The 26,805-nt window shown below is 39.9% G+C and overlaps 1 protein-coding gene across 3 annotated transcripts in view; it reads right to left on the bottom strand.

Annotated features, from left to right (window-relative positions):
• The window catches only part of vps13b (vacuolar protein sorting 13 homolog B), a 337,674-nt gene that overhangs the window by 78,503 nt on the left and 232,366 nt on the right, over window positions 1–26,805 (bottom strand). For all 3 annotated transcript variants that reach the window (XM_086077615.1, XM_086077616.1, XM_086077614.1), the window contains exons 35-38: window positions 23,857–24,189; window positions 22,033–22,429; window positions 21,126–21,263; window positions 14,296–14,655 (exon numbers count right to left, since the gene is read on the bottom strand). In XM_086077615.1, coding sequence (XP_085933741.1) covers window positions 14,296–14,655; window positions 21,126–21,263; window positions 22,033–22,429; window positions 23,857–24,189 — 1,228 coding nt within the window. The remainder of the gene's footprint in view (window positions 1–14,295; window positions 14,656–21,125; window positions 21,264–22,032; window positions 22,430–23,856; window positions 24,190–26,805) is intronic.

Here is a 26,805-nt window from a genome sequence, read left to right as displayed (position 1 = left end):
TTGGAACTGTCAACCGAGAAAGCATTTAGCATTAGCTAAAGAAATAACACAACCAGATTGACTAGCGATTCAATTTGTTATAAATAGTTCTTAGTGAGAAATTATTGTATGTTTGGATGGTTTTCAACAAAATTGTTGTGTGTCGGTTTTTAATTTTGAAAATCTGGTCACCCTACTGTACGGAGAGGAGAACAATTATGAAAAATAAAGGAATAGTGAACTGCACTAAAATCAATGAGGCAACCTTATGAATTTGACACACCATCCCATGTCTCTAATATAAAAGAAAAGCTGATTGATGATTAACATACATTTACTGTATAACTGTTACTTTAAACACTGCTTTTGTATCGTCCAGTGGTTTTTCATTTTTAAGACAAAAAAACGTTGTGCTTTACCTTGACTAATTTCAGCGACGACTGCCGCCTACCTCAGAAGCTGTCAAACTGACATTTGTGAGGTTCCATTGGAACAGAAGAACAAAAACACAAAAGATGGATAAAATAAGCAATAGAGATTAGGAAACGGGGACCGGACACAATAAACAGGGACGAAGGAACTTTTTAACTTTGCCACACATGGGATCCACTTTTCTGGAGATCATCTAGCGACGGAGGGCGTAGTCGGCGTGGAGCGTCACATGACAGCTCCGCCACGCCGGCTACGCCCAGGAACATCAGCTGATAAGACACATCACAACTGTCAGTTTGACAGCTTCTGAGGAAGGCGGCAGTCGTTGCCGAAACTAGTCAAGGTAAAGCACAACCTTTTTTTTTGTCTTAAAAAAGAAAAAACACAGGACGATATAGATTTGCAGACAAGATGATTTTTTTTTAGCCACTGCTTTTGTAGTTAATAAAGTTAAGATATGATTGCGACAGATTGACTAAGGCACACATTCTTTCAATTATAACTGATATTTGTGGGAAAAATTACAGCAAAAATTGGGCAATCAGGCCCCTCCTGTTTTTCTTTAACGTGTGCTGCTAACCAACATGTTTAAACAAAGACAGCGCGACTGGAAAAAAAATCGAATAAATACATGGCGAGATTCACATGGTGAAGTGAAGCCAAACACCCACTCATCCTGAAAGAAGCAAACATAGCAGGAGCCACCACAATAAGACAGCACTCTCTGTCCTTTCCATTTAATCGCAGATGGGTCATTAACTGTGGTCACAGGCTGTCCAGAAGTTGGCCTTTAAGCCCCCAGAAATCAGCCGACTCCAACCCCATCTAGTAGTTGTTAACATGGCAGGGCTGAGCTGGTCAGTCACAGCAACGGCAGCAGCCCATTTGGAAACCTCAAACCAGAATGACTAATAATGCCCTGTGAAGTGGCCCTTTGCCTTTTGACGGCAGTAATGGTCCCTCCACTGTGCTTGGCTCCGAGTCCTGGGAAGCAGAAAAGTAGAGCGTGCACATACAACTAGAGTTCCCATTATTTTACACAGATGTGGCCAACATAGGGTATGCTTAAATATATATATCGTTAGCCTTACAGCAAAATTGGCAAATTCCTGTCACAATACCACTAAAAAATAACAACGTGCTTGCTATAAATTGTGTTTTTCTTTGTCTGTGTAGATTCTCAGTCTTCCAGGTCATGGTAAGCCACAAAGGTTGAAGTGAGGCAACTGGACTTTTGTTTGTTTGTTTAATTTGATACGTTTTCCCCCCTTATTTTCCCAAAACATTGGAATATGGCTTCTGCAACTAAGCTATTGGGAAAACGATACTTCATTTTTTAACAGCAACGTCTGATTTAGCTTAGCTGCACTTGCATGTAACTGATACTGTATCAATGTCATTACTTTTTTTTTTTATCGACTTGGACAAAAAAGAGTGGGGGAATTCTATCCATCAGTCTACAACAAAAAATGCAGCTGCATACAGGTGAGGTTGTTGCCAGTGTTCCATTTGGAATATGATATCCACTGGACTACATACTTGGCACATGATTCATTTGCCAATTCCTGTATCCAATCAATAATGACGCAAAACATTTTATATTTAAACCACAGCTGTTTGAAGAAATTCCAATGGGCTTTTGCAGGGTGATGTAGGTGAACTCTTAAGGAGAAATGGAAAATGGGAGTGGGAGTGGAACAGGAGCTGATTAACGAAGGAGACAAATGCATGCAGGCTTTGGGAGGGTTGTGACTGACATTAAATGATGTATATGACACACATCTTTCCAGACTTGCTAAACTGACTACGATACGTCTTATTCAATAATCGGCCTTAACACCACAGCGGTGGTATTCCAATGAAAGAGGATTTTTCTTGTATAAATAATTTTGAAATATTACACTAGGGTGAGTCATTTGTCCAGGACAGATGCTGTTGATACATGTTGGCAGTTTACCTGCTTATGTCTTCTAGTGTTGTGGTGCACACAGAGTTGTTATTTATTGAACAGGTTTATTTTCATGGTGAGGATTTATTTGACAGCACAAGGAAACTCCCAAACAGGGTTGTTTAAATGGTGATCTCTTGTTACCATTTGAGTGGGAGACACTAATACAGCAGACGCACACTATTACAGTTAAACTACATTATGTACAAACAAGTGAGCCCAAAACCGCACTACACGCTATAGCTATAGGATCACACACACACATGCTCAGATACTATGGGCAAAAAACTCTCTCACCATGTGTCATTTAGAGCCTAGTTGACCTCACAATCTAGGAGTTTAAACCAGAAGCAGCAGCAGCTCTCAATAATTAGGTGAATTAATTTGGAAAGATTTTAACGAGGGGGAATCACACTCACTCCTCTTCCCATTTTTCCATCCAGTTAAGTCAGACTCTTATTTGTAACCTCCTCCACATCCATGCCAAAACTCTCTGTGTGACCATATTACGAGTAGGAGATGTGTCAGCAGACAGCTAAAGACATTAAGCATAAAAACGAAATGTGAGCAGAAGTAAAGTACAATAAAAATACTTCCCAATACAGGAGCATGAGCCATGTGTCAGTATGCTGTACAATTAATCAAATACAATGTGTTAAGTTTACAGAATAAATAAGACCGGAAAAGACCCTAATGTACGTGATATAACACCTTCAACTTTTGTTTTTGTTCCTGGGAAAAAAAATGTCAATAAAAATCGGAGATTGTGCTCAACGCGGACATTGAATGCTCCAGGCCTTAAGGAGGAGGTTCTAACTTTGACATACAAAAATAATCTTGAAAAAGATGGACTGAAAATTGTGCCCAGTAGAATGTTGACCTCTGACTTTAGCTACGTTAGCCGTCTTGGGAATGCGAACCTTTGACCTTGACTGCGTCTGCCATTTTGGTTCACAAATCTTTGAAAATCTAAAGAAATGCTGCAAGGTTCCACGGAATTTCTTTCCATTCGTGCAAGGCGTTGGAACATAAATTCTGTACTCTTTGTGCTTTGCTTTGTTTGTTTGTTGTTGCTCTGTTAGAAGCTAATGTGTTACGACTAACTGAGGTTACTAAACTTCTACTGCTGCACCATTGAGACCATTGCGAAACATAAATCTTTCCAAAGGGTGGTGAAAACTATCCAACGCATCACTGATTCTTCACTCCCAACCATTAAGGCCGACCAGTAAAAAAAAGACGGATGCGCAATGTGTTATTAAAGTTAATTAAGTCAACGGAAACTAAACAGAAATAATGTCGTCAACACACATTTTTCACCGACTTAGACTAGACTAGACTAAAACCCTAATTAATAAACAATAACTGGGACTAAATCAGTATGCATTTTTGTTGACTAAAAGACGAGACGAAAATGTACTTCACTAAATAAAAACTGGACTAAAAGCTATGTGGACATTTTAGTTCATGAACAAAAAAACAAGACAAAAATTATATGATTTTGTAAAATCTGTCACCGTGACACACCCGCTTTCAAATCTGCAGCTAACGAGTGCAACATGCTAAAACACATGGGCCAGACAGGAGGTGGATTTATAGCAAAAGGTAAAAAAAAAAGAAAAAGTAAATTATATTTATATTTTAACATTAATCCAATGGCTGTAAAAAAAATGTTAATCCGACCGCTAATGCTGGCTAATTTACTAGCTTGTAGCATGGAGCCAGAGTAGCCAATTGTTGATATACTGTAATTGTGTGAGACGTTGTTTCTCATCAACAAGATGAGAGAAATTTAATGTGAAAGAGTTTTAGATCCAAAATGTTCAACGTAATATCCTGACAAAAAAAAATCCAGGGGTTAAATGATTGTCCTGACTAAAACTAGTCTAAAACGTTGACAGTTTAGACGAACAAAATAATGTTTTCTTGGACTAAAACAAAGATTAAAATGCTACATTTATGGACTAAATAAAAACGGGATTAGGTTGAATAACTATGATAAAAACTAACAAGCGTGATTGAAACTGGACTAAAACTGAGACTAAATTTGAAATTGGCGAATACAACTAAATCGTTAAGGACAGTTTACAAAGCAGTCTCAGTCTCTTTGCCCTCCTGCTTCTACTCGTCTCTACATGCCCTGCAAATGAACACTCAACAAAAATATAAAGGCAACACTTGTTTTTGAGATGAACTCAAAGATCTAAAACTTTTAACACATGCGCAATATCACCATTTCTATCCAAAATATTGTTGACAAACCAGTCTAAATCTGTGATAGCGAGCATTTCTCCTTTGCCGAGACAATCCATCCCATCTCACATGTGTGCCAAATCGAGATGCTGATTAGACACTATGATTAGTACACAAGTGTGCCTTAGACTGCCGACAATAAAAGGCCACTCTGAAAGGTACCATTTTGTTTTATTGGTGTGGTGGGGGTGGGTATAATTTTTTTATGTAGAACATAGGCTATACTGCACATAAAACAGATGCCGGTACATAGTAGAGCTTATGGCATTGCATTAACAATAGCACTCCACCAAACCAAACTTTTTCAGAGTAAAGTTGTTGACTAACATTTAATTGCACATTCTTTTTAAACTATTACCACAGCAAGGACACAGGCTCTATCTTCCATAACTCACGCCTGACCCCGCCCCCATTCTCTTGGCCTTCTCATCCAGTCAGGACTCAGATACACATTCATAGCTTCACCTCTTTACACAACTGTTGTGTCCCCCTCAGTATTTTTACTTTCAAATTCATTCTGATATAGTCATGCAGAAAGCCATACACACAATGAGGGAGTGACAAAAACCCAGTGTAGAAGTTGCACTGTATGCTTGTGTAGTGCTGAGTGGTGACACGCACACCTGCTGGTCACGCTGAAGTTAAAAATAAAAGGTTGACCAACGGGGAATTTTATTGGCCAGGCGTGGAGATTTATGCACATACACACAACCACACAAGCGGGAACTGCTACAGCTGTTGTTTTGGGGGCATTTAATGCTGTGCTAGCATCCATGGTGGGAACGCCTCCTTATAAGGTAGCATTGCAAAATGATATTGGTATATAAATGTACACGCGCTCAAAATGATTGGCTTGCAAATTAAAGGCTTTTAAGTAGTTTGTGGACTTTCACTAAGATCTTTTCGGCATATACTGTAGGTACATACCTTACCATATATGTAATTGTCTGCAAAACATTCAGTACCAAGCTTTGGACATCAGTGAAACAGTAAATATGAGCAGCTTGAGCTCGGCATATATTGGCCCTTTATATGATCAGTTCAGGGCGGGGGTCAAGAGCTTCCAGGAAGCTCGGTCCACGCATGGCTGACTGATGTCAAGAACTGGAACCAAGTCAAAATGCTGAGAACATTCAATCAAAGATGTGCATTTGCTAACCTTCACCTGCATAATACTCTACAGACATACCAGCAATCCAGTGCACACCAACCTTTCTCTGCAGGCTAACATATAACTTATGTCACTCCAGCAACGAAGTGGGTGGTGTGAGTGGAAGTTCTCGTGAAGTGAAATACATCTCTGGCAAACACTTGGGTAAGATTAGATAGGATCGCGGCTGATTTACAGTCTCAGTTTCTTCCTGGCAGCCCTTATCTGACCACTGGCTGGCTGATTTATACTTCAGGGTGAACTGGTATCAATTAGACCAAACCTAAAGGAGTCATTACCTAAGTAGCAGAACCCTCAGTGGACGAGCTGGGATGCTTAGAGTAATAGAAATAATATATTGTCACTCACCACAGGAATACACTTTCCACTTACCACCAGACCACTATAGGAAACTGGTTCCATAGGGGCGGACATCACAGCCCGAGTACAAGTGCTGTATGTCATCTAAGTCATTAGACGTCCCCTACGTGATTAATGTCGTTCTCTAACATGTGCGCCAATTTATTATCCAGAAGAAAAGGCACATTATTCTTGGGAGATTTTAGGAAACATGTTTTGATTTTTGTTCTGGAATGCCCAGCAGAACAAATACTACAGATTCTTTACTCTTGTATCAGCAACTTCATACAAGTGAAGAAGGAGAAAAAAAGATGACAGATACTAGTTGTATTCACATTATTCTATCAAATGATGGCATAATTGACTTCTATATCATAGCGTATGTGTGGGGAAAGACACACAATACTCAACTTAACTTATTCAAACCCAAAATCGTGTAAATGTTTTTTTTAAATACTTTGTCCTTCACTCCCAAAAATGTATCTACATGATTTTTTTTGTTTTTTAATGCAAAAGCAAACAGAAGGCTTCTGACATAAAGAGGTGGCTCCATACTATGGTCCCATAGTATGAAAATGCACTTTAGTAGGATTGTCTATCAATAATATGCATCCCGGCCTGTCTACAATCCAACTCGGTATGAAAAAAAGTCCGTCCACAACTTCTTTAGCTTTCTCCTCCTTTCTAAAATGTGTGCTTCAAACGGGCAGATTAAACTTTCGTGACTTTGTGACGTCAAAAAGACACGGAAGAGCACTCGACCCAGCCCCCTCGGGTTAGTGGCACCACCCCCTGCTCACAAATGCTCCGTGGAGAGGGGAAACAATGATCAGGGAAAAGTGGTTGGTTCCTTCGTGCCAAGTCTTTGAGAAAACAGTGGATTAATTTTATTTTTGAAGGACGTGTACCGACATCATTTCTCAAAGGACTGTTTTGTTAGTGAAAGCCTGTTCAGAGCTGGATTTGCAACACATTTAAACATAATGGATCGGTCCCAACAGTGTGACACGACTGCAAACGGGAAACATGTAAGTTTAACATTTTTGATTTAGCCTTCCTTCCTATCCTTTCTAATAAAAAATGTGCACCTTCTTCCATATTACTAGTGTATTTTTAGTGCCTAAAGTGGGAGCTATATTTGTGGAGGTTGTTTGGTTACAAGAGGTCAGATATGATAAAGCAGACGGTGGTTGGATAATATGAAGCGGTTGCGTATTGTTTTGTCAAGATACAATCTGCGGTGGCTAATTTGCCGTGACTGGCAACTCGCCACCAAGTTGACATGACTTTGTGATGCTAACCGGCCGCTAAGTGGTGTCGACGAGAGGGCTTGCACGTTGCGACCGCGCAGTGGCCTAAATGTGCACATTTGTGTTATTCATAACCGCCTGTAAATGTCTACAAGCATTCACGGCAAATCAGAGACATTCACGGCAAAATAACGTTCACAGGAGATTTGCCGGTTACAGCAAAATAACCATTGCCTAAACAATCACAAACTAACGCTACAACATAGTCTCTGTAGTAACGTTATGCTACTTTTTCTTATGGTAAATTGTTATGCCACTTTTCCACATATTAAAATAGTTCTCAAATGTGTAAAAGACATGTCTGTATTTTTCTTTTCTTCTGCTCCCATGGCCAGTCATTTCCATTCACAACATTAGCACACGGCGACCATGACCGAAATCACTGCCCCTTCGAGAGAGAAGGTTATGGCCTAGGCGTGGCCTGGTGCAGCTATTTACATAAAAGTGACACACCCATAAAACAGGCTGTATTGACAGCAAAAACATTAGATGCAAAGTCAATTTTGACAAATGCATGTCACAAACATGTCTTTTACACATTTGAGAGCAATTTTAGTATGTTGAAAAGTTGAATAATATGAGACCTTTAAAGCAATGGTAGTTATTATGAAAAACGGCCAGCAGAAGGCAGCAGAGTACAAGTGATCAGCCAGGGCCATGTTGCAACAAGCTCTTTTTGCCAGTGTTTTCAACAGGAATGTGAATAAAGATATAATATAATCTAATGCCAATTGCTGCAAAATGGAAACAGATACAAATATACTTTTTTTCCTGATGAAAGAAGAGACTCTAATCTTTGTTTTGGTAGGTTCCATGTTTTTACAGCAATAGAACACAATATTCTGTGAGACTTATCAGTCAAAATCCAGTAAAACCGCCGGGAGCAAAAGGGGTTGCTTCAGTGAAAATGGCTGAGAGTGAATGAGATTTTAAGATGGGCAAAAAGACAATGCTACATTAATTTGTGTTCATTTTCCAAAGGCTGATGTAGTTTTACAATAGCAATATTTTAGTCAATATTTAACTGAAAAAACAAACAAAACTTTGTTGCAACAAATATGAGGATTATTTTTATATCGCAATTATGATTATTATACTAGACGTGCACTTGGGCAGAGCAGATTTAAAGACTGATCCAAAAGCTTCAGTGCATGCAGCTATAATACAGAAATGTGAACAGTTAACACTTCAACACTGAGCTTAAAAGAAATAAAAATAAGAAATGGTAAACAAGATTTTGGTGAGTTAAAGAGATGCTGAAGTTTGCTGACAATGCAACACTCCCAGGGTTGGGAAAATCTGCCCCAAAAAATCTTTGTTTGGCTTAAACTGGGGAGTTGAGGCTGAAAGTATGAATTTAAGGGAAACCATTTTTTACTTGCTGATCTGAAAACTAGGACCATTATCAAGCATTACGTCACCGGAAGTTAGAGTTTCAAAGAAATAAAGATTTACATAGTTGTCTAATTTCACACTTGACTGAGTGGGCAGGCAGTCCATAGAGACAAATATTGTTATACAAACTTTAAAAAAGTACATTTTCCGTAGTACTGTATCTCTAATTTAAAAATGCCTGTGCAGTTGATACAAATGTTAAATTGGTAAAATGGGGATGAGGATGAGCGACTTAAGAAAACTGTCTGCTTTGTGGGAACAAATTATCAGTACTGGATACAATAAAGATAATTGAAATTGAATTAACAGGATACTTGGAACCAGATCATATTTTCTTAGTGAGTAAACTAATAGATTTGATCATAATTCAAAGGTTACCCAAGAAGACAATTAGCATGAAACTAAATGAAGACACCTAAATAAACATTGGGTTGTTACTACGAGCAGACGTTTTCCGTTACAAGTGTGCAAGAGTAAATCACCCTCAAGCAGTGGGGTGGTAAGGTTGGGAGGTGGAGTAAGGGTGGTAGGGTGTCGTGGGGGTTGGGAGGGGTCCACAGAGGCACCGGACTGAGGTGAAAGCTTTATATGTCAGACGTAGGCGTGTGTTGGTAGGAAGTCGGGGGCACTCTTTGGGCAGTCTGATGGAGAGTTGAGAGATTAGTGAAGGTCTTATTTCATGGACCTTTGGACATCTGTTCTCTCTCTTTTTGCCCACCTCCCTCCTTTCTTCCAATGAACTATGAATGCCCCCCTACCTTGGGGAGTGGTGAGCCGTGGACGGAGGGAGGAATGCGGGGCTTCCACTTGCTTTTCATTAACACAGGATCTGGTAACACACCTCACTGTCAACCTAATCCCTTCTCTCTCCATCTTGTTCCTTGGCAGAGCGTGGCTGCTCTGACCAGGTACAGACCCCCAGATGTTAGAGCAGCTCCAGTCTCATGAAGACAAGATGGGGTGGGGTGAGTGCAATGACATACTCAGGGAAGACCTCTGCTTTTTGCCTGCTTTCTCTTCTACTCCATGCCCTTTATCATATCTCATTCTTTCCCTTTTTGCCATTCTCTTGTTGGCTGACGTCTTTTTTCCAGTGTTTCTTGACTCACCTCCACAACATCTGCTCTTTGTGCACTAATTAATTTTGTCTGTATCCTCGTTCTGTTCAAGACGTTTGTTCTCAATGTTTCATCAATCTTCTACAATACTTAGTTTGAAACTATTTTCCTTCACTCTTTCTTTCCCCTGTCCTTACGTCTCAGTCCAAGCACACTGATTTTCTGCTCGGTTCTGCTGGGGTTCATCAAGATCAACTATCATCCAGTAAGGGCCCGGAGAGCAACACGAGTAGCAGCAGTAGTGGGACATACTGTAGCAGTAGTCCTATTACATTCTCCTGTCTAACATCTCACATGTACAGCCAGTCTCATGGGGGTCATTCCTACTGACTGATTGAGGCCGCTCAAGCTGAAATCCTAACTTTCATCTGAGTACAATTTCCAAGGTGTCTTTTTTCAGAGGTACGGACTGGACAGGAGAGCCCGGAGTGCTGAGTGATGGAGGTGGTGCGGCTGAGTTTAAAAAATAAGTAAAATCAGGAGATAGATCTATTGTAACCAACAATCAGTCGTCCTAATTGAAGACATATGTCGCCGTACGATGGCAACAAATCTGGAAACACTATGAAAAGGCATTCTTGGGGAACCGAGACAATGTGGGACATGAGAGAACTCCAAAAGAGTCCCAAAAAGGTGAGGCAAACATGTCACTCAGGAGCAAGGCTTTGGATGTATGCTTTAAAAATACCGTCCCCCCACACACAAGCATACATTAACTTTCTGCTATTCCACTGGCAAAACCGACAGGTTTCACCCCACGTGAACTTTTCAACATTCTTTCAAAGACGGGGCCAAGAGATGAAATATTAGCAACTATAATGAGCTAGACGTAAAGAAACCACACAGGTTTTCGCCAAGTGCTCAAATAAGAATTACGAGGAAGCAAATAAAAGTTTTGTAGCATATGGTGACAGTGTTATATTTATGGCCGTGCTGTTCAGAACAGACATGCATGGCTACGTAATCTTGTTGGGCCATCAATAACCATTCTGGAGCCAAACTGCATTAATATCAGTAAACACCAGTGGTCCAAAATGCATATCTGGATCGATTCTCCAGTCAATTTGTAATTCCATGAGGGCACATGTCAACAAGGAGTGAGAGGTACAGTATGTAAGAAAAGAAAAAATAATAATACATACTGAAAGTTGCGTGACAGGGATTACATTATGAACAGTATAGTTACTTACAGTTACAAAGTTGAGACAGTATTTTATTTAAAGCAACAGTGTATATAATTTAGTGCCATCTTGTGGTGAACTAGGGAATTCAACAATTTTGAAGCACACGCACACCAGATTTTGCAAGCATACTACAAATTACTAACAATTATTTAGAGGGAACAAATGAGAGAACGAGCAAACTGGAAGCAGGCGCGAGCGTGAGTGACGAGCAAGGGTGGCTAGCAAGAACTCGCTGGAGTGGCTAACAAGAGCAGCTAGTGGGAGAAGCTAGCAAAAGTTTGCCAGAGCAAAGTAGAGCGAGACAAGCTGAAGGAAGGTAAGCCGTGGTCGGTGTTTTGGGTCCAACACGTACAAGTTCTTCTCCTTTATTACCAAACTTACAATTGTGTAAGAAAATGTTTGTTCATGTGATAGAACATATTTTTTTGCATATTATTGAAATTAATGGTAGGTTGCTAAAATTATTGAATCATTAGTTCACTTCTAGATGGCGCTAAATAATACACAGTCTCTTTAAATGTTTTGATCTTAACATTTACTAACTTGATTTACACTTAGAATAATACATAAACAAAAATATTGAATTTATTAAGTGAGATTCATAACTCTCATAGAGCATTGCGTTGCTTCTACATTTTTGTCAAAGTCAACACATCCATGATGGAAAAAGCTGATGAAAAGTGGAGCAACGTGTACTAAGTAGTATTGTGTCATTGTGCAGTTAAGTAGACTAAGTCAACAAAATACAAGTTGTTTGAGGTTCTAATTAGACACTTTGACACACATATATCCAAGTATAATGTAATCCTATATCAACATCTGTAAAGCAGATGCAAGCACTTATGCAGCCCCGCTCCAATTTTGTCTTGGTCCCTCAACAACCTAGTGAGAGGTTCCATAGCTATGGAGGTAAATTTGGTGCAAAACTAACTTGTGCAAAAAATTTGTACCTGTAGAAAAAAGTCTAAATTTGTATCTGTAAAAGTCGTGATTTGTATCTGTAAAAAAAATGTGTGCCTGTAAAAAAAAAAATTGTGTCTGTAAAAGAAATTTGTACCTGTAAAAAAAAAATGTGTATGTGTAAAACAAATTTGTATCTGTAAAAACAAATTTGTACCTGTAAAAGTCATGATTTGTATCTGTACAAAAAAAAATTCGTACCTGTATTAAAAGTATAAATTTGTATCTGTAAAAGTTGCGATTTGTACCTGTAGAAATGACAACTTGTAGTCAAAGAAGTCGCCACTAGGAGTCACAAGTGGTTTTTCTGCTGCTGTTCAGTGACGTGAGTTCTGCCCCATTTGTCGCGCTACGAATGGAGCAAAACTAATTTGTACTTGTAGAGCGCCTGATTTGTACTTGTAAAGAAGGGGGCGGGCTCTGGTGAATGAAGGGTTGTTTTGACCAATCAAGTGAGAAGGATTTGAGCGGATTGGAGCGCAACCTCATTGGTTTAGCGAACGACGGTGGCGGGACTCGCGGAAGGATACAAGCAGGACACATCGTCGCCAACCAACATACATATTAAGAATACTTCAGTCGACTGAAGTATTCTTCCTCAACATACATATTAAGAATACTGAAGTATTCTTCCTCAACATACATATTAAGAAGTATTCTTAATATATATCCTCCATACATAGCAATATAGCATGTACAAACAAGCCACTTACAAGAGAAACCTTTATCTACTTCTACTGAATGTGAGAGATCTTCAGTCTTTTGAAGCTTTGTAACTCAGGAGAATTAGCAATACATGCACATTATGCACAGAAGTAACAAATCACACTTAACCACACATTGAATAGAGATAATGGCGAAGATAGTCATTTTCAAGGGGATAAAACATGGCAGTAACATTACTTCAAAACTGACTTTAAATATGTTTTAAATTAAAATAAATACAGTGTCGAGGAACTTTACCGAGGCTACACAGATTTCTAACGGGGGTGTAGCACCCCCAAGCACCGGCCTAATTGACAGCTTATATAAAATAAATAAAAATGTTTAATGACGGTATTGAAAGTGACACTGTTACCATTTTTGGACACCCCATGATACCGTATTACCATAGTATTTTTTGCGATAAAGTAAGAGTAATCTTTCATTTGGCAGTTTAGTTTGTGTTTGCATAGTCATAAAACTAACTAAATATTCTGTGAGCCTTTAAAGATCAGTCAGAATTAGGAATGTCCTGATCCTGATCTGGAAATTGGGCCCAAAGACATGGTTGCTGAATCAGAATCGGACGTTGTCTCTTGATCAGGACTCGGATAAATACATGAGGTTATTTTTTTTAATAACTTTTTATTAGATCTGAAGTTGTGCGATGGCGCAACGAGAGACTCCATTTTTTCACACAGCACTTTGCTACAGTGACACTATGCTCTAAATTGGCAGGCACTCAATAGGTTCTGTATTTTGAAAACGATTGGTATTGAAAGAGTTAATTACTGGTCACCATTTTACGATAGCGATACTAGTCAAAATTGTAGCTTATTTACCCACATGCACGCGAGTAGCAGCTGTTGTTTAGCCACACTAGCTAGCCAGCCGCAGCCTCGGAGCTGCCCGAATAGTAGTCAGACGGGCTTGAAGCTATTTTTTTTCCTACGACGCACGCTATGATGACATCAACAAACCCTATCACATTTTGTTGGTAGAGTCCAAATCTTGTGTCAGCCAATCACAAGCCGCGGGACTTACAAGACATGCAAGTGACAGCCAATCACTCACTCACCGGCAAACTCCAAGTCAACCTACCGCGCATGTCCTCTACAGAACTTTTTCAACTTCCTCAACAGCACATGGCAACTGCCAGTTACAAAACATGCTCAAATGGAACATTTGGCATGCAGTAATCAAAATATTTTATAATTTAAAAAAAAAGGGGGGGGATGCACTGTTTACAAACCTGGGCAGTTAACAAATGCAACTAAATACAATATGCTGTCATGAGAATTTAACCCAAAATTGTATGAAAAGTTAAGCACTTAAATTTGCTAAAATTTTTCCAGCAACAAAACTGCCACTGTACTTCTGGAGTGCAAAAGCACATGTGAAAACTCCCAAATCAAAGTAAAGGTGAATGAAAAATGACAAATGAAAATATTAATACGTATTTCCATGGCCACTAAAAGAAATCACATATTTTAGTTTTACTCACCCTCAATGCTCGGCCCGGCCTTCAAGTTGAGACTTCCCATCAGTGATGACACAGACACAGTCACGCTAGGCCTCATTGGATGGGCCTCCGTCTCCATGACAACCACAATCTGTGTGGTGTTGAGTGAGACCTTGTGGAAGGACAAAGCCAAAGCATCAATGCTGCTTGCTTTAGTCAGGCCTTGGCTGTGCTGGGGTGGGGAAAAGGCCCTGGTTGGCATCTTTGCAGGGGATGAGTGAGGGGTGGGCGTGTTCCACGTGTGGTTTGGCAAGATTTTCTTCAGGTAGGCTTTGGCCTGCTCCAGTTTGACCAATGTTGGGTTGATTTTCAAGGGGCGAGAGAACTGTAAATTCAGTTCAGCTGGAGAGAGAAGTAGAGAGATGGAATTAGATGGATGAAAACACACGGTGCTATCAACAGTTTACTGGAATAGAGTCAGAGCTGTATTTAAAAAAGCAGAAAATCTCTCCAGTGATCGACTGTGTAATATTTATGAAGTGGTGAGTAAGAAAGAAGATATTAAGGGAGCTAAAGAAGCAATGCTTTCAGGTAGGTAGTGACATATGTATCGTCATCATGCTCACACTCACTCACTGGTCTCAGGGCTGTGTGGGTGTTCCAACGTCTGTGGTTTTGCATCAGTGGATGGGAAATTGCAATTTTCTAGTCTATTCATTTTATGACAGGCAATTTAGTGATGGGCTATTTAGTGTGTGCAAATGCTAAAACAAGGCTTCTTAATGTTAGTGTTAACCCAGGACAAAACCTGAATAAATAAAGAGTTGGGTGAGGTCCCTGCTAGCAATTTGAAAATCCACCATAACTGAAAAAAATTCCATTTGGTTCCATAAAAAAAAGGGACAGGCTTCATCAGTGTTCCACTGAGCAAAATGTGCTGCTACCAAACCCACGGGACGGGACGCTGCATTTTATCACGTCTCATAAATCAAACTTCAAGTCCTTCCCTCTGATCGCTCAGCTTTGCTTGCAAAAATGTGTTAAAGAACAGATGGTCTCGGTCTCACTGTCCTGTTCTTATAATCAAACATATACATAACATAAATGACTGTGGAAGAGCATGAAAGAAAATCTTTTCTTCAAGAAAGACACATAAATTCAAGACGTCTTTTGCTTGGGCTTTTGTGCACTGCAGTCTTCAAACACTTGACTGGAATTTACAGAGACACATGAATTAACTCCATGCCGTGTTACACCACTTCCATTATCCCATTTTTCCACTTGGTCATGATGATGGGAGAGGGAAGCAGCTCAAAACAAGTCCAGCTGCTTTTCATGGTATCCTCAAGGCACTCGTGCTTTTAAGGGGCTTTAGGCCTTCCGTATGTCTTGTTCTCAGGTACAAGAACGAGATGACATAAGCAGGAGCACTGCCAAGAGAGCACGCACGTACGCACGCACACACAGTCCCAGTCACTGCAACCTGGATTATTTTGTTTAATCCAGTGGAAGTGAGGCAGATGGTAAAAAGGAAGGATGGAACTGGAGGGCAGATAGGTGCAATTTGCTGTGCAATGTAGCTTATCATTTCCACCTGACTTGCACTAGGACATTTTCCGGAGATGGAATAAAAAAGCATGTATGCAGCTGTTCATCGAGAGTAGGTTACTGTGCACCCCCCCACTTTTTTCACTCTCTGCTTCATGTAGCTCATCTTCTTGCTTCTGTCCTCTTTTAGTCAACCAGATCTTTTACTTTTCCACCAGGCTCCAGCCTAATCAACCCCACCCTGGCTGTAATCACATAAAGTTGGCTCTCATCACAGTCAGGGCTGTGCCTGGCTCTGTGCATGGCTGTCAACGTCAAGTGCCTCTTTTTGCCCCAACCCAGAAGAAAAAAACAAACAGTCCCCTATAACCAGACAGTAGGAATGGAACTGAATTACTGATTAACATCACTGAGGTAAAGTACAAGCTTTTATTGCTCACAAAACTTTACATCTTTGCATCTATATAACAATGTGAGTTTGATTCATCTCTCTGTGCCACGTGGAGCGTTCCGGCGTACGGAGGCTGTTTCCTTTGACATTGTTTTCTGACAATTTTCTAGCTGAAAGTAGCCTAAAAATAACCCCTGCTGAAACCACATCTAAATGTTGGCGCAGGTAGTGTAACCCGATGTAGGTGACAGAAACTGAGCTACGCCGACATCATATTTCATTCATAAATATGACGAGGGTGTGCATCAAACCTCTGAATCATTGCAGAATAAAATAAAATCAAAAATAAAATCATGCCACTTACTGCAGCACTGCTATGGAGTTATAAAATATTAAAAGGCCGTCTTGCTGACTTTGTGCGTCTATCTTATGTTCCATCCTGAGCCTTATGGTCACACTGTGCTGGTCCAACGACATAATATATTTCAAATGTTTTAAGTGTCCCAAAGACGTATTTATACGTTTATGTTTTGTCATGCTAGAGCATACGAAGGCTTTTATGCAGCCTCTGAACTGCAGAGAACGGGTGAAGAAAATGTAGTAATTACCAAAACGGCCAGCAGGTGGAAGCAGAGTGAAAGAGATCAACCAGGGCCATGTTGAAAAAAAAGCTAATTTACCCATAGTTCTAAACAGATTTGTGAATATTGATACAACTTAGCTATATTCTAATGCTAATTGCTGCAAAACGGAAACAGATTTTGTAGGATCCATGTTTTTATAGCAATAGAACACAATATTCTGTGGGCCTTGCAAAATCAGTCAAAATCCAGTAAAACAGTTGGGAGCGAAGGGGGTTGCTTCAGTGAAAATGGCTGGGAGTGAATGAGTTAAGGTCAAAATGTAAATACGTAATTTTCTATTTAGAATGACATTTTTTATATCCAATTCCAGAGGAGTCAGCGCCTCACCAGTCATGAAATTCATGGCACTACCTAACAGAGGAGCGGGCATCAGTTCTGTAGGTCAAAAATTACCGTTAGTTGTTCCAATTTTTTTAATATGAACAGGCTGGGGGAAAATCATACACAGGCCTTCTCTGGTGTCAGCTTTGATTAACACTACAGAAACTGTGAAAACATGGTCTGACAAAGGTGCATACACATCTACATTTCTGCACAACAGCAGCGCTTCTTGAACAAAATCTGCTTATTAAGCAGGTTACCCTGCATTTTTGGCAAGGTCAAGCGTGACATTGTTGACCCTTTGAACCTGCTGCGTGTGTGCGCAACAACCACAAGGTTTGTTTTCATCTCTGCCCTCCTTTGAGTTTCATGCTGACGTTTTCTGCTTGACTTTTGACAGCCGAGCAGCTGTGTCAGACACAGGTGGCGATGTGGCCAATTACACGCGGCCTGTATGTGAAGAGGATGTTTGTGCAAGCCTGTGCTTGGGTGACCATAAATGGTTGAAAGGTATCTGTAGAATCCCAAAGTCACAAAAAGAGCCTCATACATACGTATAAGGCCCATGATACATGCCTCAGATGCCATCTGAATCGAATTAGAAGGGTGCTAGATGGTTCCGAGGCGCACAAGCTTGTATACAGTAACTGACAGCATTTCTTAGAAGCCGTACTTTGACGGGAACCAGGGACATAAGAGAGTAATGGTTCCAATTTGTTCTAGCTAATCTATCACCTCCTGCCTCTCATTGGAGAGAAGGCTGATCTCCCGTTTCCAAGTGGTAGCAGTTACATCTTTGGACTTGCCGACTGACCTGCTACGAGACTGGAACTGTTTAGGGAAGATGACACAAGGAAGAAAAGATAGCAGCTGAGGAGTGTGCCACTCCATCACTGATTAGAGGAAAAAAGAAGACTGACCTACTTTTTAATAATTGTTGACGAACCTCGAGGTCCGGTCGTTGAAAATCCACAGTTTGTATGTAACTGGATAAGTTATGTTAATTGTAGAGAGTGATGACCGCTGGGACACATTCCAGTTGAACATTAGGCAAGACGTTGAGATTGGTCATATGGAATAAAGGCTGCTGAAGTTGCTTTAAACAAACGGCATAAAGTAGCCACATGGCTGTATGACATCTCATTTAAATAAATTATATCCAATCCAATCCAAAATGATTGGAACAGCAAAGTCTAGCCTTTGTGGTTTGGGGGTCAGATCAAATATGATTATGGATATGAGGTAAAATTTAGGAATTACAGCTTTTATTTCAGGGTATTAACATCAAGACGACTCAGGACAAAGCACCTTTTTTGAAACCACCCACTTTTCAAATGAACAGACATTATTAATAAATTAACTTCAAGTGAGTAAAATTTTATATTTGTTGATGCAATAACTGCATCAAGCCTGCCAACCATTTGACTTCATTTTCCAGGCCTTAACTGCGGCCTCTTTCAGTTCTTGTTTGTTTCTGGGGGTTTCTCCCTGCATGCAACAAACACTCGACATAGAACGATTTGTTATGTACTGAAAAGCCATTAAAGAGGTCAGCCAAGGATATCAGATACACAATACTTATGCGTTATCTGTTGGCCGTAATACATTGTAAAAGTATAAGTACAGTCCAATAAAGACAAAATCTTCCACTGAAATGTACCAAGATTTTTTGTCCATAGGTAAAAAATCATTAACTAATAAACGGTATATATATCTGACTGTGTGCAGGCACTTTCTGAACATGAATGCTGAGACGCAAATGGTTCTGAAATCAAACTCATCGATATTTCGAGTTGCAATTCCTTGACTTCCTTGCATGAGTACGGTCTGTGAAGGTGCCGTGGGTGAAGGGAAACCAGTAGCATGTGTGGTCAATTCCAGATATTTCCAACATACGCTGACCCCGGGCTGTGTGGGGGTGGCAGAGGCAACCTCACACTGAGCCTGGATCATGTCTGTGTCATTTGTGTGTGTGTGTGTGTGTGTGGGATGGACAAATGTGCATGATTAAGCGTGTAGTCATAATATAGACAAAATGACTGAAAACAAAGGCACTCTAATGGCCTGCTGTTAATACTGTACACTACTAATTCATCAAGTGATATTAGCGTGCATGTACACATTTTGTGCTGCTGTCTTGCTTTGTCATAATTTAATGGATTACCATTAGATTATATATATACAAAAATTAAGTGTCAATGAAATCATGCAAGTGATTTGCTGAGGCCACCTTGGACGGGGCAAGCCTTTAACTTTAACTTAACAAGCACAGCTTTAGGAAAATTGTTTCCATCTCATCTTGACCTGCTTTTTGGCTCTCCAGCTTCACCAGATTTATATTTCTAGTCTCCTCCACCTTGGCTGTCCAAATCACATTAGGTTGTAAACGTGTTGGATTTGTGAGATCAACAGATTACACAGGAATCCAGACGATTTGCAACATAGCCTGCCCAGTAGGAGACTCAGAAGTACAATTCCATTAGATTATGTATTTACATGTTTAGTGATGTATATATTAGTGCTGTCAAAGTTAAAGCGTTAACGGATTAATTAATCACAAAAAATTATATATTATCCTCTAGCGTGACAGCGGATGGCTACGTTTAGGGTAGCACGGGTTGTGTTTTAGCAATAAACATAAATAAACATAAATACAAGCATTAAAGTAAAGCATTTAATAAATGTTTGCGTATCACATTTAGAGTATTTGTTCATGTCAAAATATTGGGATCATTTTTTCCCCATTTTAAATTATGCAAGTAATTAACTGATTAGAAAAAGAGGAGGATGAGAGTGTGCAGTGGATCAAAAAACATTGAAGACGTCCTCATAACATTAAATGTAAAAAATAATTAATAACACAACCGGCGCTCTTCAAATTTGGCAGGAAAAAATGTTGATAAAAAGCCTTTTTTATTAAGCGATTAATTGTGATTAATCAAAATTCTAAGATGATATGATTAAAAATGTAATCGTTTGACAGCTCTAGTATATATACAATATGAAACGGCATTAGCGATGTTTGATACCACTTTGAGTACTCAATTCTTGAGTAATCACTGATACAGATACCAAGTACCAACAAAATTTCTAATTGCATGAAATATATGTCAATTTTCTATACTTCTAATTTCTAATTTATAGTTCCTGATTGTAAAACAGCCACCAGTATCAGCCGCCGTCGCGAGTACAGATACCCTGAAATCGGGCCTGGTATCGGCCCAATACTGATACCTGGTATTGGTACTCATCCATCCCTACACATTATGTATAAATAATACAAAGACAAAAGATGTTGGAACTCCAAGTTTAAATGCTGACAATGCACCATATGCAAAAGCTCACTCTTTATGTTGTTGTTGCTTCTGGTGTCCTCTGAAAGAAGCAGATGGGTAGATGGAAATTTGTGTGTGGCTGCGTTGTGTATTTGCTGCGACGTACAGTGCAGTATTGTGTTGTGCTGATTGATCCTTAGTGGACAGATACGATGAGGGCTTTCCGTGGACAGCAGGAAGGGATGTGTGTGGCTGAGGGGGCAAAATTCTTCCTCGAGCCATCATCAATAACAACTACAGTCCGGCCGGCCTACTGGGATCAGGGAGCTAAACTGTGAAGGATTTCCTGCGCCTACGCACACTGTTCATGGATTCATGAAATCCTCAAAGGGATGAGGAAGTTCCACTTACTCATCCACTCAAAAGCCCACTCACACACTTGTTTATTGCAGATCAATTTGGTTTAAATGTAAGACGAACCCATGGGTCAAAATATTTCACTTCATATGGATATAATATCAGTCTAAAAATAGACAACCAAGCCCTGTGAAAAGCAAATCCACAGGACACACACACTCAAGGAAATCCCAAAGAGCTTTAACATGTTACATGTGAAACAAATGGTTTGAAAACATGTGGAACAATCATCTTCAGCCTAAGTTTCATCTGTGAACAAAAGTGAATTTTTCCTACCGGGTCCGTTGAGGAAGTCTTTAATCTGAAGGCACAGCAGAGGTGGAGGGATGCCAGTCTCACTGTCCACCTCACCCGCTGCTGTCTGGAGCCAGCACACATTGTAGTCCAGAGTCTCTGGCAATGTCTTCCCTTGGTCTGAATAGAATGACATCAAAAGAAGAAAATATGAAATGATTTCAGAGGCAAAATCCATTATGATAAGCCATGCACAATATTGCAACCATTGACTTTCCACCTTCGAATTGCTCCCACAAGGAGAATGTTTTAAGTCTCGTCTTAAAACCCACTTTTATTCCTTGGCTATTAGTTCAGTGTGAATTGTGTGGTCTTTGGGGTCATTTCGTGTTTATTTTATTTTTTTATAATTAATTTTTTAATGTATACATTTTTAAAATTAATAAAATTGTATTTTACTTATTGTATTTTAGTATTTTATTGACTGTTTTTTATTTTTATAGTTGGCTTTACTAGATTTCATGTGTATGGTGTTTGGATCTCATTGTGCAGCGCTTTGGAAACACTTGTTTATAAAATGTGCTATGTGCCATTATGATAAGCCATGTACGATATTGCAACCATTGCCTTTCCACGTTCGAACTGCAGGGGAATATTTAAAATCTCGTTTTAAGGCCCACTTTTATTCCTTGGCTTTTAGTTCAGCGTGAATTGTGTGGTCTTTTCGTGTTTTTTGAATTTTTATTATTATTATTGAGTATTTTTTAATGTATTTATTTTTTTGTTTTACTTATTGTATTTTTGTATTTTATTAGCTGTTTTTAATTTGTATAGTTTTTACTAGATTTTATATGTACGATAGTGTGTGGATGTGCAGCACTTTGGAAACGCTTGTTTATTAAATGTGCTATAGAAATAAAGTGGACTGGCTTGTTTGCCTCTCTCATACCTAGGCACTTGTAGTCCGAAGCCACTCCTCTTAAGGCCACATCAAACACAGAGAACTCCATTCTCTGCTTGCGGTGGTGGCAGCTGAGAAGAGCGGAAGGTTGAATGACCTGCAGGTAGAGCAGCGGTTCCAGCACCTGGTCAGCAGGCCCTCTTCTTCCGGGCTGCCTTACAATGGTCACCCCCAGCGCTTGGCGTGCTGAGGAGCGGCTGGGGGTTGACACGGAGTTCAGCGAGAGCAGACTGCCTCTCGGCATAGGGGAGACGTTGCTGTTGAGGATGTCTTCGGCAGTCAGGTCTGTCAGAGTAACCTGGGCAGCGGGGTCTGGAGATGCCGAGGTCGATGCTGGAGGAGCCTCAGGCTGAATTTCGGGCTGGTTGAGAGCACTCTTTCCGACCTGGTGTCAACGAATCGCTACGTTAATTTGCATTTCGTAAGTTAAAGGGGAATGCAAGTCAAAAATTGTTTTCAAATAAATTGTTCTATGCAACTCCACTAGTCTAAACAATACCTACTGATGAATATTGCATTTGTGGAATATTACCTAAACAGCAAAATCCACCTGTTTCTACCAATCTCAGGTGGTGGCCATTTTGCCACTTGCTGTCGACTGAAAATGACATCACAGTCGCTCAAGGCTCAGGTAACAACCAATCACGGCTTAGCTTGCCAAAGTCACATGAGCGAACTCAGAAAAAAGGTGAGCCATGATTGGGTGTTACCTGAGCCCTGAGCAACTGTGATGCCATTTTTCAGTCGACAGAAAGTGGCAAAATGGCCGCCCCCTGAGATGGATGAAAAACGGGAGGATTTTGCTGCTTACTTCATATTCCACAAATACAATAATAATCAAAATGCCATTTTTAGAGTAGTGGGGGCGCATAGAACATATTGTTGTAAATCATTTTTTGACTTGACTCATTGAGACATTTTCAGCTGTAAAAAATTAATATTTTGTCTAGAATTAATTTGATAACTTCATTATTTTTCATGTTGAATTAATACCTTTAAAAATGAATTTGATAACATAATTTTTTTTAATACATTTAATACCTTTAAAAACTATTTTTTTTCACTTGCTGTCCACTGAAGATGCCATCACCTGTGCTCGACCAATCATGGCTCAGTTTGCTGACCAAACCCAGAAAACAGGTGAGCCATGATTGGTCGTTACCTACTTCCTCAGCACAGGTGATGTCATCTTCAGTCGACAGCAAGTGGAAAAATTAGTTTTTAAAGGTATTAAATGTATACAAAAAAAATTATGTTATCAAATTCATTCTGGACAATATACTAACTTTTTACTGTTGGAAATGGCTCAATTAGTCAAGTAACCCTTTAACAAAACATAATGAAAACAAAGTGGCTATTCTTACAGGCCCATACATAATTACCTGTGCAAAATTCAAAGTCTTAGCCATTTTAATGGGATGTCATCCCAAAAATTTCCTTTACAATAATATGTTGTATACACCCCCACTTGTTCTTAACATGGCATTCTGATTAATATTGCATTCGTGGAATATGAGTTAAGCAGCAAAATCCACCAGTTTTTATCCATCTCAGAGGGCGGCCATTTTGTCATTTGCCGTCGACTGAAAATTACATCACAGTTGCTCAGGTGAAGATAACGCCTAATTCATGGCTCAGCTTAGAAAACAGGAAAGCCGTGATTGGTCAGCCCTGAACCTTGTTTACTTGCTTACGTAACAGAAATGTACTTGTTTAACACAGGCACAAAGGGTCTCATGCACACACACTCAGACCGATTATGACCACTACTGACTCCAATGGGAGCTTCCAAGTCACACTTGTTGTGTTTACCTTTTCAATTGGCTCCTTCCTATCCTGTGTGCTGTCTAATGAAGTTTGGGCTTGTGTGGGATTAGAACACTCATAGGCCATGACAGACAGCCTACTAGCAGTAAGAAAGATGTCGAAAGGAATAAAGTTGAGGTTTTTGGTAATGGTGGACTTGTGGGAGGGCCTGGCTATGCAGTGGTGACTGGTCCCACTCTGCTGCTCAATCTGGACAATTCGGATGCGAGCGCTGTCGCTGCCGAAGCCGCTGTCCTGCCCGTTCCCACTGTGACGAGAAGAAGAGTCCATGCCTGTCAAGGATCCTCGACTGCTCTGCTTCTGCTCATGTTTACGCATCTGCATACAAGCACAAAGAAAGGCTACATTTTATTCTCAAGTTACTTCTATTGAAATGCAACCAATGGAAACACCAAAAGGTCAATGCCTGATTAACACGTTTGCTTCCAAAAATGTATAAATGTTCTATTTTAAATATTGCCATGGTCCCAAAAACATATTTATATGTTTTTTTTTTATGCAAGAGCATACAGAAGGCTTTGATGCAGCTACTGACATGAAGAGGTGGCTTAGAGCAATGGTAGTTATTACAAAAACCGATCAGCAGATGGCAGCACAGTATAACAGATCAACCAGGACCATGTTGCAACAAGCTCTTTTCCCCTAGTGTTTTAAACAGGTTTGTGAATAACGATGACACTTTGATATATTCTAATGCTAATTGCTGCAAAACCGAAACAGATAGAAATATACTTTTTTTTTCTGTTGAAAGAAGAGGCTCTAATCTTTCTTTTGGTAGGTTCCATGTTTTATAGCAATAGAACACAATATTCTGTGGAACTTGCAAAATCAGTCAAAATTTAGTAAAACAGCTGGGAGCGAAGGGGGTTGCTTCAGTGAAAATGGCTGGGAGTGAATGAGTCAAATAACAATAGATAAGAACAATAGTGTGGTTATTTATGTGCAAATATAATCATGTGTGAAATGTTTTTGGTTACGTTATCCTCTGTAGACAACTAAACTAACACAAAATAAGCATTTAGATAACAAAAAATAACAATGACAATGATGCACACGAACAACGTGTAGAAAATATTCAAAAGCAAAAATGCCTTGATAGGCATAAAGTAAAGTGACAACAATGAGTTTTAAATAAACATGAGAGCATTTGCTTCTTTGCAGAGAGCTTTTGTGTTCTGATCCTTTAGAGCAAGACATAAACCAAATAGCTGACTTGATTGAAACCATGGACCAATTGACCAATGAAAGGGAGCATCGTATAGCCACAAAAACATTAAAGGCATGCTGTGGGACCTTTTTTTGTGGTTTGAAACATAATTTGGCAATTTTGAAATATTGAAGATATCTTTAAAGAAGGGCTTCACTCTAGTAAAATCCAATTGTTTTTTGCAGTGGCTGTGGTATCACGCATAAAGCAGCCCAAATTGTATGCTTGGCTCCAGATGTAGAGTTCCAACCATTGTGGCTATAAAAAAAAACATTTCATGGCCAGAAGATACGTTTTGAGACTACAGTGCAGGGATTCAAACAATATATGTTAAATGTATAAAACATGGCTCGCAGAGAACAAAAACGACAGTACTTAAATTTAGGGCGGAATGAGCATTGCGAGCAAAAAACCCAAACAAAAACAGATTAATTATAAAGGCGTGCATAATTTCTACTATGATGCCCCACACCTTCCAATTGTACCCTCATCAGATCAACATGCACATGGTTGCTATTACAGCATGTACGCGCAGCTGCCCCCCTTGCATCCCTCCCTCCCTCCCAACCACTCCATGGGAATTTTAAATGTATATTATTGCCGTGGCAGAGATAGTGTTTCAAGACCTCTGAGCAAATAGTAAACCCACTGGCAGCACATTAGACAGAATACTTGACTTATTAGATATTTCCTAAACTAAACAGTGTCATCAAAGGCTAAGAACAAGAGCCATATAAAACGCCGCGGCACGCCTGCCTGTACTGTTCTTTTAGGCCCGGCTTTCACAGGATAGACCCTGCCAGATCCTTCTTTTTTTCCGTGGCTGATTGTGAACAGGATGTGAGCGCTTCTATTCCTGTAGAAAAGTAAGAATTTCCCCCCAAAAATGAGGTGGGTGGAGTCTGAGCTGATTTCCAAGAATGTGGTGGTAAACAGGTGACACTTTTGTGGAGGACAAGAGGTGTTTGAAAAATGTATCGGCGCAGCGTGAATGTCCCTTAATGAAGGGACAAATAAGTTGCGCAGCAGCTGGGAAGGAGCCCGAGCCAGAAAATAAAGCCAAATACCCCTTTTTACTCCCCCCGTCTCTCTTCATGAGCTTAGGCTATACACATGCATTTACAATTATGGCAAATACCCAATCGTCTCTATAACCACACCACAAACGAGTGCCCCCTAAGCAAATTCTTGATCTAAATTTAGATATGCTTACAAGTGGAATATGGCATGATGAAGAACACAATTGCGGGCAGACGAGAAAGAAACAATGAGAAAATAAAGTTGTTTGAACTGCTTGATTCAAAGCGTGTGCAATTAGCACATTCACAAAACCGGGATTTAATATAAATTCCACTTAAAAAAAAAAAGACAAGCAGACAGCTGGATTTCCCCCAGCATTTCTGGACTTGGTTATACACCTTTATGATTACTCACAGACAAGGGGAGCAGGTATTAACAACGTATGGCTCTCAAGTCTGTAGACTTTAACGTTACGCCAATTTATTCACTGACAGAAGGCAATAAATTTCAAATCCAAACATGCACTGCAGCTACATGCCTGCTCCCAGCTGAAATCCCCCTTTCCAACCATTACTTTCGATTACATTATATAATAGCTGCACTGAAACACAGTTTCCACATCCCAGTGTAATCTTTCTCTGGACCTGGGATGTTGATCGTGATCGTGAATGCGCGATGACACACACACGCAAGCCACAACCTCCATT

Source organism: Leptonotus elevatus, chromosome 6 (assembly GCF_054856555.1).
Source record: "Leptonotus elevatus isolate MCC_2025b chromosome 6, RoL_Lele_1.0, whole genome shotgun sequence".
In the NCBI taxonomy this organism is placed as follows: Eukaryota; Metazoa; Chordata; class Actinopteri; order Syngnathiformes; family Syngnathidae; genus Leptonotus; species Leptonotus elevatus.
Note: the sequence above shows the minus strand (reverse complement) of the source record. Positions and strands in the feature narration are given on the sequence as shown.